This window comes from Panthera leo, chromosome E1, assembly GCF_018350215.1.
Source record: "Panthera leo isolate Ple1 chromosome E1, P.leo_Ple1_pat1.1, whole genome shotgun sequence".
Lineage (NCBI taxonomy): Eukaryota > Metazoa > Chordata > Mammalia > Carnivora > Felidae > Panthera > Panthera leo.
The window spans coordinates 48003699-48020315 of NC_056692.1; the positions used below are offsets into that span (position 1 = coordinate 48003699).

The following is a 16617-nucleotide window of genomic DNA, read 5'->3' on the forward strand; positions in this document are numbered from 1 at the left end:
TGACCCACCACTACTTTACCCCGGCAACCGTTTGGGTTTCAAATGAAAGCACAACGCCCTTTACGCAAAACCAGTGTCAGCTTAAACGGAGACACGCGTCAACAAAACAAGGACCCCGGGCCCCACCCAAAGCTGGCTGCACGCTTGCTGAAAAAGAACGGTGAAGCCACCAAGGGCTCGAGCAAATGAGACCAGGAACGCTGAGCAATGATCGTTATATTTATTTGTACACACTTGCTTCCAAACTACAATTAATGTGTCTAACAAAGCATATCATGCAAACGAAGATCAGAGGTTCTACAAAGTGAGGAAAGCACTGAATTTATACATCTATCTCGCCTGCTTTAAACCAAATGTTACTGGACAGTTGAATGGCCTCTACATTTCGTCCGTAGGTGCTTATACAGAAGGGAAAACCTCAACCTCCACCTGTTCCTCTTCCTCCTCCGTCCAAATTTGGGGTCTTACACGATGTTTTTCAATTAACGATTTAAACATGACCTGTCCTTCGCACACACACACACACACACACACACACACACACGATCATGTGGCAAAAGCAATGACTTCAAATGTCTCTGACCATCTATAAAAGCTATTCTGAAAGACCCTGATAGAAAGGATATGAGGTGAATTTTTAGACCATTTAGACTCAAAAGAATAACTGCCTTCGGTGGATGATTTTGAATAGTCCGCTAATCCCTTAAAAGAATCACATCCTTCCAGGAAGAATATCAACAAAAATCTACGAACAACCACAGGAATAAATACTCCTAAAGTTAAGCAGAGGAGACAAAGACACAGTTATTTAATCAGAAAATGCAAAGCCACCTTTTGTCTTATTTTAGAAAAGAAAAAAAGGTTGTTATAAAGACTTGATAGTTTTCTGAAAAGTGGGGTTCTGTCTACTCACATAAGAGAGGATTCTGAAACAGATGCCCCAGGGAGTGCTTGCTGTCACACCTCTTCTTTCTTGGGGATATTGAATTAGATCTGAATTGCCCAGTGGACAAAATCTCTACAGGGCGCTTCTGAATCTTCACTGAATGTGAGACTTGGGGACCCATGGGGACCGGAGACAGAGCTGAGGAAATGTCCTGCCCCTCAAACCGAAAGGTGGTCACAGAGCCTCACAGAGCAAGGAAAGGGACCCCAGGGATCCCAGGGGAATGCTATCCCGGGGCTCCATCTGGAAGGGGGACAACAAAGCTATCTTTCCTATGGTCCAAAAGTCTCTAGACCTTAGACGGTTATCCCCAGTGTCCATTAAAAACATGGAGGGCATCAGTCTGCCAACACATTCCACCTGATTTCCAGCCGTTCTGATGTGGGCTCCATATACCACTGGCATGGGAAAATCCTGCAGTGGGAGTGCAGGTCAGGGGTGCTCTAGCCTGACCCCGTCTGAGTCCTCCTATAGACTCCAAGGGATTGGGATCTTATGAAAGTGTCAGTAATTTTATTTTAAAAACTTATTTTAAAAGAAGAATTGAGTTATTAAAGTTCTCCATAAAAAAGTACAAATAGCCCAGTATACTCGGTTGTTCTACCGGAATTAACAAATTAATTTCTTCCTAAAGGTTTCAAAAAAAGTCTTTGGAACTCGTGGGCCTTAGTGTAGGGTCACTGTAAGGCTGTTTCATGACTGAGTGAGACCTACACAGTTATGAACTGACATCTGATCACATAAATCAGAGGCACGGGATTCCTGGTCATACATGATTTCAACTCTCCAAGAGTCCCTGACATCAGAGAATTAACCGAATTGGGGTTGACACCATTTCTAGATGCCTTTGCTCGCTATAACTCAGGTCACCTTTCCCAATTTTCTGTATCTTTTGCAGCAGAAATATATGGCATTCCCTAGATTTGTTGCATCGGCCCAGATGGGAAGTGACAGAAATGTTTACAGTCTGGTATATTCCATAAAATGTAACCCAAGGAACTCAAGGAAAATGTTTTAAAAATGATTTCTCCACTTGTCAAATTAGTGTGCAGTCACTAAGCAGTAGAGGGCCCCTTTCCTTCATTGTCACTGTCATGGCTTTGCTGCTCCTGTAACTGTTAGGACCATCCTATTTGGGTCCCCAGGTCAGTGTCCATTTCTTGATGATGACTGTTGAGTGTGCTCGGCGGGGGAACAGGCGCCCCGCCCTTGCTGGGTTTAAAGGGACAGGAAATGGTGTGATAAGCACACACAAGAAAGAGGTGATGGGCTTCCTCAGACCAAAGTGAGAAAATGACAGTCAGTTGGTGTTGCCTTTCTGAGGCATTTAAAAACATAAGACTCTCACTCTTCCTCCCTCTTTGGTACTGAGAAGTCAGATCCCAGCAGGAAAAACCCAAATCTGTCCTGCGAAGTGCAATCAGGTGGGAACTGCAGTGTGAAGTTATTTTTTGCCACTTCTCCATCCATCCCCGGCTGCCCTAACTCTTGGCAGGAAGCCACAGAAGAACATGGGTGGGGACCTACTGGCTTCCAGGGTGTGCTGGCTGGTTTGGCTGTGCCCAGGGAATGGTGAGCCCCTCCAAGGCAGGCAGGGGAAGGGGGCCTCAAGGACTAGTGAGGGATTGGCTGGCACTCAGGAGAGGTTTCCTGAGGAGGACTAGACTGTGCTTCGGGCAGCAAAACTGCTCTCCGGGACCAGCAGGTGCATCAACAGCCAACAGCGCAAAGCCACTGGAAATAGCAGCAGGTTCCTTCCCGAGGTGCCCTCTCCTTCCACGCTCTCTTGGCTTCCTCCTTCTTGCAAGAGTCCTCCTGGACACACTCAAGCCCTGCTCTTCTTTGAACGCCTTACTGACCTCGGCCTCCACCAACCTCTCCCTTCTCGGGACGTCAACGGGTGTCTCCCTTGGGCTCTGTGTATTCATCCCAGCAAACAAGTTGCACGCTCTGCTAAGGACTGCAGCTTGGAGACGCGCTCCACAACCGTCTCCTGGCTTACACCCAACTTGGTTTTTCACCACCTTTTAACCAACCGTGTCAGGGGAAGTTCCAGAGTGGCCTACACTCTCTGATTTTCTGCCAAAATTCCTACTAAGCCTAACACATCTCCTAAGAAGGTCTGCATTCACTGGTACTAGGTCACGGGGATAAAAGAGAAGTAGATGTGCCAAAGAGCGATTATTTCAGTTCCTAGGGTCTCCTATCAACCTTTTGAATTGCTTCCCGCCTTCAGCGAACCTCCCATTAACCTCTGCGGGCTGCAGCCAGGAGCACACTCCACGTCCTTCTGTCCGAGCCAAGCATCTAGGGCCCTCAGACAAGACGCCAAGAGAAGGACTGCCGGCCCTCTGATCTGTAGCCTCGGAGCGAAGTTCTGCTTAGAAGCAGCCACCGTCCAAGGGACAATAGACGCAAGGCGATGTGAACGGCCTCTCAGAGTTACGGACCGAGGAGTCTGGTGGAGAAGTAGCCTGTGCTAGATTCTGCCCGGGCCCTGGACCTCCTCGGTCCTCAGTGATTCGGGCGGCACTCAGGGGCTGGTCTTTCAAGAGGCCCCCGGTCATCTTCCATCCAAGGTGCTTCCCCTCATTCCAGCCGCCAGCTGCGGCCAGCAAAGCACCCCTTCCCTGCACTTTTATTTCATACGATGCCCGTGAAGTGGGACCACGGCACAGGCTTATATATATCAATTCCTTTATAAGCTGGTCTAACGGTTGGCAAGGGTTACCCACATGGTTTCTTCTTCCGGCAATCACGGTCTTGGGCTTCTCAGACCTTTAAAACATTTAGCCCTTATCTAAATTTGGTACAAAGCCACGTACCGAACAGGGTACAGCACGGGTAACACTTCACCAGGCCCTGAGTTTTACTGTCTTTCCTTCAAGTTTGTGCTCAAGCCTGCTGTCCCGCAGGCCAAGTGCTGGGCCCCACAGCCAGGATATCTCCTCTTAAGACTCTGCCATGCATTCGGAAAGAATACAAGCCGGCTGAGAGGCTGCACACGTTTCCTGGAGAATTATGAATTCGGAAATGTGTTGGCTGTTCGAGGGAAAGCCTGAGACTCCTGCTGGCTTAAAAACAAGCAGGCAGCGTGGGGCTCGGGAACAAATAGTCCATAACCCCACGAGTTCCTTTCTGAAACTTTCCTCACTGCCTGGGGCTTGGCTGGGGGTTCGTCCTGCGGCTGCTCAGTCCTGGGGCAGGGCGGGCGTCTGGCTTTTTTGTTTCTTAGGCTCATTCTATGAACTGGTCCCTTTTCTATCGCACCGAACGAGGGGTACCTGGTGAGGAAGTGTCCCCAAAATGTGCACTGACCAGGGCGGGCTGCAGCTCTGGGCGTGCTGGGGCCGTTTTGAATTCTGAAGCCTACAGCCCGTAAAAGGCGGTGCGGAGGAAGTCGCTCTTTTCCAGGAGGATCCACTGCCTACCCCACCTCTTCCTCCAGTCCAGGCTTTCCAGGACAGACCGGGTCTGCCATCTCAAAGACCCTTCAGCGGTTGTGACGTGGATTTCAGGCAAATAGCCAGAGAGTAAAAACGAGGAGGTGCTTAGCTGAGAGACGCATTTGGGGGATAAGGGGAAACGGAGAGGCCCCTGTACGAAATGATCCCCGCTTCCATGTTCTTTCTGTTGTAGGAGGCTGGCTTCTCTGAGGACCTTGTGTTGTTAGCACAGCATCTCACCACAGAAGTGCTCTTCGCCGAGACCGGAAAGGCCAGTTCGAGCAACAGGTGGGAGAAAGCCTGCAGCTTCTAAACAGTCTGCCGTTAGTGCCAGGGGATGGCGGTTCCCAGGGGCGGCTGGACGGGACGGTTTGTCTCACGAAGTCTGTAATGTGCTGGAGGGAACGGCAAGTCGTGCCGGGGGCGGCAAGGCGGACAGAGTCCTTCTGCTGCGTCCAAGCTCCCGTCCCTCCCACCCCGAGCCACTAACAGTAACAAAGCTGAAAAGGAAAAACCAAACAAAATCCAGCCCAGGGGCTGCAACAACATCACACCTGCACGAACACACTAGACGTACGGGAGTCTGACACTTCCCGCTGTCCCCACGAGGAAGAGTGGAATAGGAACCAGAACAGAAGATGTTGCTAAGGAGCTGGGAGAGAGTGTCCTCTCAGAGACGATCCCCGACGACAAAGCTTTTGTTTGCAGGTAGAATCAAATTAAGCACGTAAAAGAGCCATTCGTTTTCAAAATTAGATCTACGACAGGAAATTAATATATCTGATACAGTGCCAGTGTGCGGGGTATGCACGGGGTGGGGGTGGGGCGACAGGAGGCAGCAAGGAATTAGGCTAAAACTTAATCATAGAAGCAGATTAGAAACAAGAGCCTTCACAAATATAGCACAGTTGTGTCTTATAAAATTATTATAATACTCTCTTTATACTTGATACGATTATATCAATAATATAGATTCACTTGTAATTAAGGTTTATTATAAACATGCAAAATTCATTGCATGATGCATTTGCAAAACATATTAAAATCCTTCGAGCAATAAAATATCTTTGAGCTGATGTGCATCCAGATTTTCCTGATTCTACGCCTCCAGGTGTGCCATTCAACATGATCCGGAAATGGGGACCAAAACTGCATTGGTTTCCGTCCCTTAGTGGATGTCAGGGGCTGGAGATGGGAGAGATACCGATCGATGGAGACTTATGCTACAGTCAACACTCTGTTAAGGTACTTTACAGCAATACTCTCATCAACGACACCGCAGCCTATTAAATAAATAAGTACAAAAGGGGATGGGGCGTATGCTTCAGCTTCTTAGGAAGTAGGCAGCAAAATATTGGTTGGGCTGGGGGTTGGCTAACAACACTCACGAGTAGTGGCATGATTGCGGATGGCACCCTGGATCACAGAATAATCTCCCAGAGATTAAAATGAACATACACACACACTGGGTTATCCTTGATCTGAAATGATGTCACATGCTGATTTAGCAAAGTTCTTAGATTTGGCCTCTTAAAAAGAAATGCAAGTATCAAGATAATTTATCATCCAAATAGGGCAGCTGACAGATTCACCAACATTCCTCTGAGGTGTCTGTTTTTTAAAACCAGTCATCACTGAACCATGATTGGGTTAAGACTGTCAACGTCTGGTAACAGCTTGCAAACGACTCACCGGTAGGGACTTGATTCATCTCGGGACTGTTTCCATTGAGGCAGAGAACAGAAGCAGCGGGTATTTCCAAGTCTCCCCTACCCCCAATCCCGCCTGGCTCACATCCTGGGGTCCCCATTCTTTGAGTCCAAAGACATCTCAGGTGGAGATATTTTCTTGCCCACTGGACCGGGACAGGTTCATTTTAACATCTCTGGTTGGGGGAATCCCAATGGTGGAAACTGACAGAGGGCATGGAAAATATATCAAACCGTACCAAAAAAGGGGGAGAGTTTGTTTTTTAAGAAGGGTTAATCTACAGCCAGATGTGACTTCTACATACTTAAACCGAACACTGTACACGATACTGCCTTCTACTAAGATAATGTTCTTGGTTGTAAGACAGAAACCCTGAACAGTTACTCACATTTGGACTAATAACCCTAAAATTTTCAGGCCTCCATCTGGAACGGGAGAAAAGGCCATGGCCTTAAAATTTTAGGGTTAAGGATCATTTCCCACTGCTGGAGGGCTGGGGGCTGGGGAGGCGTTAGTTCTCGGTGGTGAGTTTCATACCGCGCTCTGTAAGATGGGGTGCACAAACTGGGGGTTGACATACGAGAACCCCTCGAAATCAGACTGGTCTATGTTAGCAATGACCAGCTGATCAGGTGGTGTTAAGACAGGCTGCCCTCGCGTGAAGAACTTGTCAAAGTTTTCTGCACCTTTGCCACACTGTGGAGAAGAGAGAAAAAAGGACAGGTCAGTAATTTTTACCAAAGTACAGGGAGCGGCTCTCCGAGAGGCCTCTGCGAGGCTGAGCTTGGCCCGCGCCAACCGGGCCTGGCGAGGCAGGAAGAATTCTGGAGAACCTGCACACCTACTGGATTCAAAAGCCAGGCACAGCAAACAAAAACGCAAACTCACTCAGTCGTAAACCTTCGAATACCCTCGGAACCGAACCCCTCCACGGAAAGGCACTGCTGACAGAAAGGCAGCAGCAAGGACACAGCCTGTTTGATTTCACTGTCATTTCCTAGAGCTAGCGGGCGAGGAGCAGGATACCCACGCCCGGGGCCGCGGGTCACTGTCCACGGTGAAAGGCTAGGATGTTGGGTGGGAGCGCAGGCAGCAACCTCGGGACCGAGAGGCCGAGATTACTGTCCCGCACCCGGCTCTTTGCGACCGTATTTGTAATAAAGCGAAAGCTGTGTTGTGCTTGCAAAGTCCTAAAAACCTCCCTCGACCAACATTGAGAGAGGTGTGGTGGCAAGGTTGGGCCGTTCACCCTGGGGCCCACTTCAGTATATCTAGATCTGTCTGCTCAACCGGCAGATAGGTTGACCCCCGTGGGTGGTCTCAGGCTGGAGGGGGTTTGCTCTGGTGCCCTGAGCAGGCAGAGCAAAGCCTGCTGTCTGTCTTGGATTTTCCTCTCCTCCAGGGTCCACCAGGGCGCTCAACGCAGGAGGGGCTGCGGGCAGAGCCGGGGGGCAGAGCTGCCCTGTTCGAGGCTCCGAGAAACACGGCCGTGTGCACGGCACCGCTTGGGAGCCTGACCCCAAATGGGTGGGGGGCAGGGGTGTCCCCACTTGCTCAGCCACTCAAGAGGGCTGTGGCGTGTTGAAGTCCCCAGGACCCCACATGACTCTGAGGCAGGGAGGGGTGGGTTTGCACCGGTGATACAAATAATGGTATTCCCCACGTTGCAAATGATACCCTTCTGCCTGCTGCCATCATAGGGCAGCACTGACTAATCAACTAATCATAAGGCACATTAATTCCGAGTTAGCACAGTTTTAAACTAACCAGGCATTCCTGGATCTTTGCCGGAGGACAGCTCTAGGTAAACTGCGAAGGTGGTGGTGGTGGGGTCTATCCCACTCCCTCGAGTGTGAAAGGGGCAGAAGAGCCGTGCCCCCTCCCTGGGCTGCTATGAAGGTTAAGGGTGCAGTGTTTTGCACAGAGCCCAGCATGCAGTGAGAGCACAAGAATTGCTGTTATTTTTGTAAGGCCGGTTTAGTCTCACAGACGGTAGTTTCCCACCTCCTCTTTTACATCTTTCCCACCTTCTAGAAGGCCTCTTTGAGAATCTAGCTTCATTATGGTTTTTTCCACCTTCTTATCATCCAATAGACCCTGCTCGTAAGTCTGTTGCAGTGGAAAGCATGTCGTGAGTCCAAAGAAAGGTCTTCATAACTGACAGCTTCCCTTTCTGGGGGGGGGGGTGTGTGTGTTTCATTTTCGTGAGTGGCCACCCACTCTTAACGGGGGGGGGGGGGGGGGGGAGTCCACACAGTGACTCCCGTGTGGGGATGTGGATGTGGGTGTGGAGGGAGGCAGAGGACTGTGTGGGGCCCTTGCATCCACTCTACGGAGGCCCCCCGATTGGGCCTGCTCGTCACATGGGTCCTGCCTCCCGCATGTGAGACGGGCAGTTGTATTTGAGGACGATGTTTTTTTGGGAACGTGATTAAGCAATACCCACGACCTGGAAGGTTTCATGGAAATCCACTCTAGGTGCTCCCAGAGGCTGGGACATGTGCTCCCTCAAAAAGCGATCGTTCGCATTTCTTCTTCTCTTCACTAATCACGCAAAGGTGAGCAAGAAGAAACTTCTGGGAAAACTAAAAGGCGAAGTCTCTAAAAGGAAGAGGAAGGCAAGCCAAGGTAGACTGTCTTCCGTCTATCCAACCCTAGGCTTGTGGATGTGTTCTGTGAAAAGACGGCACAGGTCTGACCTTTCCTCTGAGTACCATTTTGAGGGGATTCGCAGATTATCTTCCAAAGGGAATTCCAAAAGCCATGGCTCAACGGCCACATAAACAAAAGAACTAAAAGAAGACTCCCCAAGATCTAAAGAGGGGACCACATAAACATCAGCACCGAGAAGCCTGGGGAGAATGACTCCTAAGGGCTGCTGCAGCTTGTGGGGCTAAGAATGGTAACACGTGGGGCAGAACCCTCGCTGCTTAGAGCCTCGTGCTGTGCAGGTTGCCAGGAGAGCTAAGGGGGTCCCCGGAGACCAGGCCAGTCTAAGCTCTGCTTGGTGTTCACACTCCACGGGAGTGGGACTGCTGGTCTCGAGACTGCTTGCCCCCGGAAACCTCTTCCTTTTCCTTCCCACTCTACTTCACTCCAGAATGGGCAAGAAAGCCCCAGAAACGCTGGAGGCTAAACCTGAGGATCAGATGAGATCGAAGACTCAGAAGAACTTCCTATTCTGAGGGAGCTCCTATCAGACGGATGCCGCTTCCCCCCTGCCCCAGCACAAAGAGCAGGGGAGGGGGATTTTAATCATAGGTTTGGTACTATGAGAAATAGAGTCTATTTTTCCACCACGAGGGTTTCTTAATGGTTAAAAAAAAACAAGCCTTCCACAACTCCGTGAAATTAGCCCTGAAAGAGACAATCTCCTTTAAGTCAAATTGGAGATGATCTTGACCTACTCATTTTTCAAGATGTTTGTGTGCAGAACTGCAACCATCCTCAAATCAGCACCCATCAATAGCTGAAAAGGAGAATGAAAATCAGTGCTCTTTGGATCCTTGGGGAAAAGATAAAGACCTCAACAAGGTATTTACTATACTTCAAACGTAGAAAAGGTTCTTCCTGCTGTCTGCGGGCCAACCTTACTCATAACTATCGGCTCGTGGGCAGGACTCAGGTGTCATCTTGGACGTTAGAGGCACTGGTGCTGCCTGTGAATGACTGGGTGAGAGCGCAGGTGAAAAACGAGGCTGGCCAGGCTACACACATCTTCTCGACCTTCCTCAGGGATGATGCAGAAGGTTATTACCATGGCCACTGGAAGGGCAGCTTCCACCATAGCGTGTGACAACGGGCAGGTTTGCGTGGGTCATGGCCTCTGAGCCCTATGCCACCTGACAACCCACGACAGATGCAGGCAGCGTTTGCCACGTGTTAGCAAAACCTCTTGGCAACTCGCACCGTCTTCACCTCCCAAGGCGGCCCACGCCTGTCACCAACGGAGGCTTTTGCCATCTGGGATATGAAGGACCACATCACTGGTGTGGAACCGAAGATGGAGGTGAGGAGGGCAACAGGGGGCAGCCCAAAGCCGGCTGGGCCAGGGTGTGAGCCCAGGCAGGTCCTCTGGTACTCGCGGAGAGCACAGGATGTCGGTGCATTTGACCCCGAGGGAAAATGGGAGGTGCAGTGGGGAGAGGGACCCACTAGAGGTCAAAAGCCCGTGGTACAGCTTTGAGAAAATCACTGCACCTCTTTGTATAAGAACATCCACCTTCCAATGCTATCTTGCGGATCGAGGGAACCAGAGTGTGCAATCCTTTCTAAATGCTCAGGCACGATACAGCCCTAAGGCACAGCACATAGAGCACGCACCCGTGTATAGGGCATGTCATCAATACGGGAAGGAGGAATGAACACTATTGGTAACAAATTAATAAGCTATCTGCCTCCCTTAGCTCTGGATTCAGGACATAACTCCTTTGTTGCTTTGACATTCTTATCTGTTTGGTAAAATCATAATTGATAAAATGAACCCAGAATTCAGGCACGATAAAGATGTGACAAAGCACAGAAAGACGCAGGCTCCAGGTGGAATTTGGGGTCACGGCGCTCCCCATCCAGGGCTCTGGGCAGCACACGATCCACTCACAGCCCTGTGCCCCCTGTGGAAGGGCCGTGGGGAGACACTGAGCCGGCCCCGCGCAAGTCGGCTTCTCGTGATTCTTACCTGGGAGAGGCCACCGAGAATGCACAATACATGTGTTGGTCTCAATTCTGTCCTTTACCTTGGTGTCTCAGTCATGTAGAATATAACCCCACGGTCACTGGTATGGGAATTAGGGTGAGTATGAGTAGCTCGAAAACACTGCCATTACAAAGCAAACCCAAAGGAGCAGGCAGAGCGCGGAACAAAGCAAGAGTAAAGGCGCGTTGCAAGACGGAGGAGAAAGGAAACTTACAGAGGTGGGGAACATCTCTGGCAATTACCAGATGTAGCAGGATAGCCTTCGTCTTAAGGGAACCCATATTTCAAGCCCCACTGTGTGGCGGTCCTAGTGGAGCGTTAGTAAGAACACTGCCTACGTCCGTGCACAGCTTTCTGACTCGCGGTTGGGCGCAGACTTCATGTAAATAACCAGCAGCAGAAATGAGCGTGAATATTCTGCTCTGGGCCACCTGGGAGGCCGTGTCCACACCATGGAACCATCCAGCGAGGGGGCTGGGGTCTCGAGCAGCAGCCCTTTGTAAGATCAGCATGCTCGAGGAACGGTCTTCCGTGCATGACCCAACACAAGCAGGAGCACACGCTCAGGGTTAACAAGTGGGGTTAGTTTGCTCGTTTAGTCACCCAAGGATCTGGAAATGTGCTCACCGAAGGCCTGGATGACCACTGAAGCCAGTGCATTTTGGTACAGAAAGTCTGGAGAATAAGAACGGACAGAGGAAAAGTATTTGGAAAAGAGTCAGTGTCTGCCCTGGGAACCTGAGGGTCAGAATGGCCCGTGTCAAGCGTGCCACAGACCCACATGCGCTGGCACGGAAACACCTCCCAGATATACCGCCGTGTGAAAGATGCGAGATGGAAAATGGGATGCGTGGTACCTCGCTGTGTGTACGATCACACATGCATACAGCTTTCCAAAGGTTACAGAAGGGACGGTGAATAGTGGGACCAGTAGTTGGGGTTAGGGGCGACAGTGTCTTGTCATTTTTATGTCCATCTTTACTTAACTATTTCACCACAGAGTATTTTATTTTAACACTTATTTATTTTGAGAGAGAGAATGAGCACGAGCAGGGGAGGGGCAGAGAGAGAGAGAGAGAGAGAGAGAGAGAATTTGCTGTCAGCAAAGAGCCCAATACGGGACTCAAACTCACAAACTATAGTATCATGACCTGAGCTGAAATCAAGAGTCAGATGCTTAACTGACTGTGCCAGCCAGGCGCCCCTAGTTATTATTTTAATAACATTTTTTAAAAAAGGGATTAGGACCTCCTTCACCTCCTGCCAACATCACCTGTGGTGAGAGACTGGAGACAGGTTTTCGTTTCTTAGGTGAAATCAAACAAGTACTTATCTGTTGCCTCAGAGCGAATCTCAGGAAGCCTCGTGTCATTCTTACGCAGGGGCTGTGCTAATCTTCTCCACGTCGTTCCAATTTTAGTAGACGTGCCGTGGAAGTGAGCACTAGGGCCGATCTCAGGGCCAGTTGTGGTCCAGAGGGAACCGGTTCTATTGGCGGGTTTGTTGACAGACACAGGCTGTAAGCCACCCATTAAATGCGTGGGTTCTTGTAGGTGTCAGAGCCACGTGTCCGTGAGGGAAAGGCTCTGGCTTACCCCGGACCATATTCTATGGAGCAAAAACTTGCGCTCCATTTGGTCTTTCTTTAGGAACAGCCAGCGTTAGAGGATTCAAGGCTCCTTTTCCAAAACAAGATGTTGTGACGACCAGTGTTGTCGGCAACCTTCACTGCAGACGAGGGGAGGTCGTCAGTTCACACAACTTGAGGCACACGGGGTCTGCATTTATCCCATCCATCACCACGGAAGCTCCCTGAGGCTTGCAACAGAGCCGTTTATTTATATCGATTACGATTTTAAACGTCTCATTCCTTCCCATTTTTCTTTCCAGCAGAAAAGCATTTGGGAGAGGAGCAATCAGAGAGTAGGCAGACTCCTCGCCTCTCATCGACCAAGTGGGAGCCGTCTTAGGCTGGCTTAAAGGCTTACGTCACACCCGAGGACACCGTGAGGTGGCCGATTCCGGTCTCCAAAGGCTGGTTAGTGTTCACATGTTGTTGGTGAAGCTCCCTGAGTCTTGAGAAATCTCTCAATTTTATTTAGCATCACTCTTGCTGGCACCACTGAAAGGCTGGGAGAATGAACCTACCTGTGACCGGAGAGAACAGAGGACAAGCAGCCCAAGGCACTGAGCACTTAGACAACTGCTCCAAGACCCTCCTTCTTCTACCCGGATGGCTGCGGCTCTGTCTCCGTATAACGACCTCTGCAGAGCGATTACTAAGAAGAACACCGTTACCGTGTCCTACGTTTTAGGAAATCCACATGGAACATGTAGCTGTAAAGAGGCATCGCATTTGCAACCTGCTCTCAAATGGTTCCAAAAAAAAAAAAAACAAAAAACCCCACAAAAAACAAAGCACACACAATTGTGTATCTGTCCACATGCACGCTCAGAGATGTAGAGAAAAAATGATAAAGCAGAGGTGGTAAAGTGTTAACACGTATGGAATCTGGGTAAAACGAATACAGCCATTCTTTATGGTTTTTTTTTTTTTTCAACTCTCCTGCAACATTGAAATTGGAGGTTATCTCAAAATACATTTTTTCAAGATTTAAAAAGGCACACGGCACTGACTTCAATAATTAAGCCACCATCCAAGTTCCTAAACAAGCTGATGACACTGCGAAACACCTTGTTTTGTTGCACTCCACAGATGCTGTGTGTTTCACAAACGGAAGGTCCGTGGCGTGCCAGCAACGAGCGAGTCGACTGGCGCCATTTTTCCAACTACATTTGCTCACTTCCGGTCTCTGCGCTACATTTCGGTCATCCTCGCAGTATTTCAAACGTTTCCATCGTTATTGTGTTTGTTAGGGCGATCCGTGATCAGTGATTACAACCTGATCAAAGTTCAGGTGACGCTTAGCATTTTTTAGCCACACGGTGTTTTTCAGTTAAGGTACGTGCATTCTTTTTTTAAAAGACTCAAAGCTATTGCACACTTAGTAGGCCACAGGGTAGAGTACACATAACTTTTATATATGCACCGAGAGACCGCAAAACTCACTGACTCTCTTTACTGCGACATGCCCTTCATCGCGGTGGTCGAGATCTCGAGGTGACCGGGAAAATGAACCTGACCGTGCAATCACACCACAGTGGCACCTACACTTGCTCTCACTGTTCTTGTTCTCTTTGGCTCTGGCTGCAACGATGACAAAGTCCTGATGAAAGTTATTTTTTTTCCCCCTCTCTCTTTTTGATAAAATAAGGACAGCAATTTTCCCAGAAAGGCTCTCTGTGACAGACAGGCCTATTTCCAAAGTGCTCTGCTCATCTATCAACTCCAGAACATATTTCTCAGTGTTAACTTTATAGATTAATCTTTCTCTCTCTCGAATAACCATTTAAGTATCGTGAATGCTTTTGGCTTGCCTGTGAGGTAGCTATTCTGCTCCTCGGTGCCAATGGATAGAATTCAAACACGAAAAATCGATCGACGTTCCACTTCTGAGAGTTCCGTGAACTGTTATTTACCATGGGCAGGATGAACGGGCATCTGAAGGCGGTTCTTGGGCACTCTATTCACATGAATTATAAATCAGGGTAAAAGCCTACCCAATTCAAAGCAACGCTGGATCAGAATCGTGGGCTCACGTGTGCCTCCAAGGGCACACTCAGCCTTTGATTTTTCTGGCAAGACAGAAACAATGAACCCTCCTTCTCTTGGTGGGATCTCAAGATGCTGTGTCAGGTGGGCTGGGCTACGTCACCCTTTCACGGGGGCCCCCTCCTCATTTATCTGACGCCATGGGGAGGTCGCCTGGCCCCTGGCATTTCCCCCTCAGCGACTGAACATTAGCCTTTTCAGGAATGAAATCTGCTTTAAACTTTAAGAAAAGGTACCTTCTTACATGGGTCTGCTGAACATTATTAATAAGCCTCTTTGATGGCCCAGCCTTGTTGTTTCGAACACTGATGGTCCTTGGGTCTGTGGATCAGAGGCTCTTCTGCTGTTGTGTTCTCTTTGAGAGAAAACAGAAACCAGCCCGCTTTGTGCCTTTTTTCCATCAAGAAGAGAGAGTTATGTGGCTGCCTCCTCTCCAGGAGAGCACAACACAGCTGGTTTTGTCTTTGTTTTACGACATAAACCAGTACATGAGTGTTCCATCTTCTAGGAAATCACCTCCACCTTCACAACTGCGCACGGCGGCCTTCTGGGGGGACAGCGCTGCCAGGACTGGGCTCTCCCAGGGTGGGCCGCCTCGGGGCAGGTTCGTGCTTCCTGCGGGCTCTTCCCCCACTGCTGCCACGTCTGTGCCTGGGCTGGGCGCCTCTGAGCCTCCAGCCGTGAGATACAACGTTCCGGGTGGGGCCTCCTGATGGATTCACCCGTCCTGAAATTTTGCATTTTCAGTGGCATTCATTCTGGTCTACCTTCAGTGATATCACTTTTGTAGGTAGGAATTTTTTTTTTTTTAATTTTATTTGCTTATTTTTGAGAGAGACAGAGATAGCATGAGCAGGGGAGGGGCAGAGAGAGAGGAAGAGAACCCCAAGCAGGCTCTGCACCATCAGTACAGAGCCCGATGTGGGGCTGGAAACCATGAGATCATGACCTGAGTGGAAGCTGAGAATAGGGAGCTTAACCGACTGAGCCACCCCGTTGCCCTGTTAGGTAGGAAAATTAAAAAAGATGGGGTACTACGGGAACCCCGGGTGCTCCGCGTAAGCTCTGGGACTTCCCTCGACTCTCAAAAACCAAAAACCCACACCTCGTGATTTTGGAGTCATCTTTCATTGGAGATTCCAAGGAAAATTAAAAGCTGAGGCAAAGGTGAGTGTCTGAGTTACAAACACAAACTTGATCTCTAGAAGCACCCTGCAGATAACTGGGGGTGCTCGGGGCCTTACTGCTGGCATTCGCAAGGACCACGGGAGCCGGGCGCCAGGAGGGAACGGTCCTTAACCCGGCAAATCTCAGCGGCACTTGCTGAATAAGCCTCTTTGATGGCCCAGCCTTGTTGTTCCGAACACTGATGGACTGAAGTTTGCATGGAGCAAACTTCCCCAAGACAGACTGGTTTAGCCAGCCAGGGCCACCGCCACCGCTCACAGGGGGGACGCTCTCCCAGAGGGGTTTGCGGCCCACGGGCAGAGCCTCGGGCAGCACCGTTTCTGCCGGGTTTTCTCTGCCGCGACAGCGAGGCCCGCATTGGAGCATCTCTGTTTGAAACAACAGAACCGCCCCTCAGAGAATATTCCGCTCAGTATTTTACCCGGAAACTCTTCTGACTATTCAACTAGCTCTGGATCAGGGGATGATGCTTGTCCCTGAGGAAGGGGGGGAACGTCAGAGGGTAACTTTAACACGTCGCTAGCTCTCCTCGACGGCCGTGTTGACCCCAGGCGGAGTTTGTGCGGCCTCGGTGACATCCAGACGCAGCCGGCTTTCTGCTGTTGTAAATGTCCTCTCCGGCCGCCCGGACTGTTCGTGGCATGTGGTCCCTCTGAGGCTGTGGAGACGCCCCCCTTCACCCGAGACTGGGGGCCAAACTCTGATGCTGTGTAGACAGGCAGCATGGTGTACAGGCTGAGGAAAACTGAGCTCTCCCGGGAACCAGAACTTTCTCGTTGGCCTCTTAGCCTTGGAGTCTCTTCTGCCCTGGGACAAAAAGTCCGCGGTTCACTCCTGCAGCTGCTCGTTCCTAACCCCCAGCGCTGCTTCGCGTCCCCTGCTGTCCTGTCCGCTGTCACCGTGTATGCTTTCCAGCTCCTTCCTTTTCTGCATAAGGTCTCCAGCAAGACGTGGGCTT

General features: G+C 50.0%; 1 protein-coding gene and 1 non-coding gene across 4 annotated transcripts in view; both read right to left on the reverse strand.

The window, feature by feature from the left end:
* Positions 1-201: 201 nt before the first annotated feature.
* PRKCA (protein kinase C alpha) overlaps positions 202-16617 on the reverse strand; it is a 404865-nt gene continuing 388449 nt past the window's right edge. For all 3 annotated transcript variants that reach the window (XM_042917374.1, XM_042917372.1, XM_042917373.1), the window contains one exon: positions 202-6798. In XM_042917374.1, coding sequence (XP_042773308.1) covers positions 6634-6798 — 165 coding nt within the window. In that variant the 3' untranslated portion in view covers positions 202-6633. The remainder of the gene's footprint in view (positions 6799-16617) is intronic.
* Positions 12136-12242, reverse strand: LOC122207423. Its single transcript, XR_006196842.1, has one exon. It is a non-coding gene; the product is annotated as a U6 spliceosomal RNA (small nuclear RNA).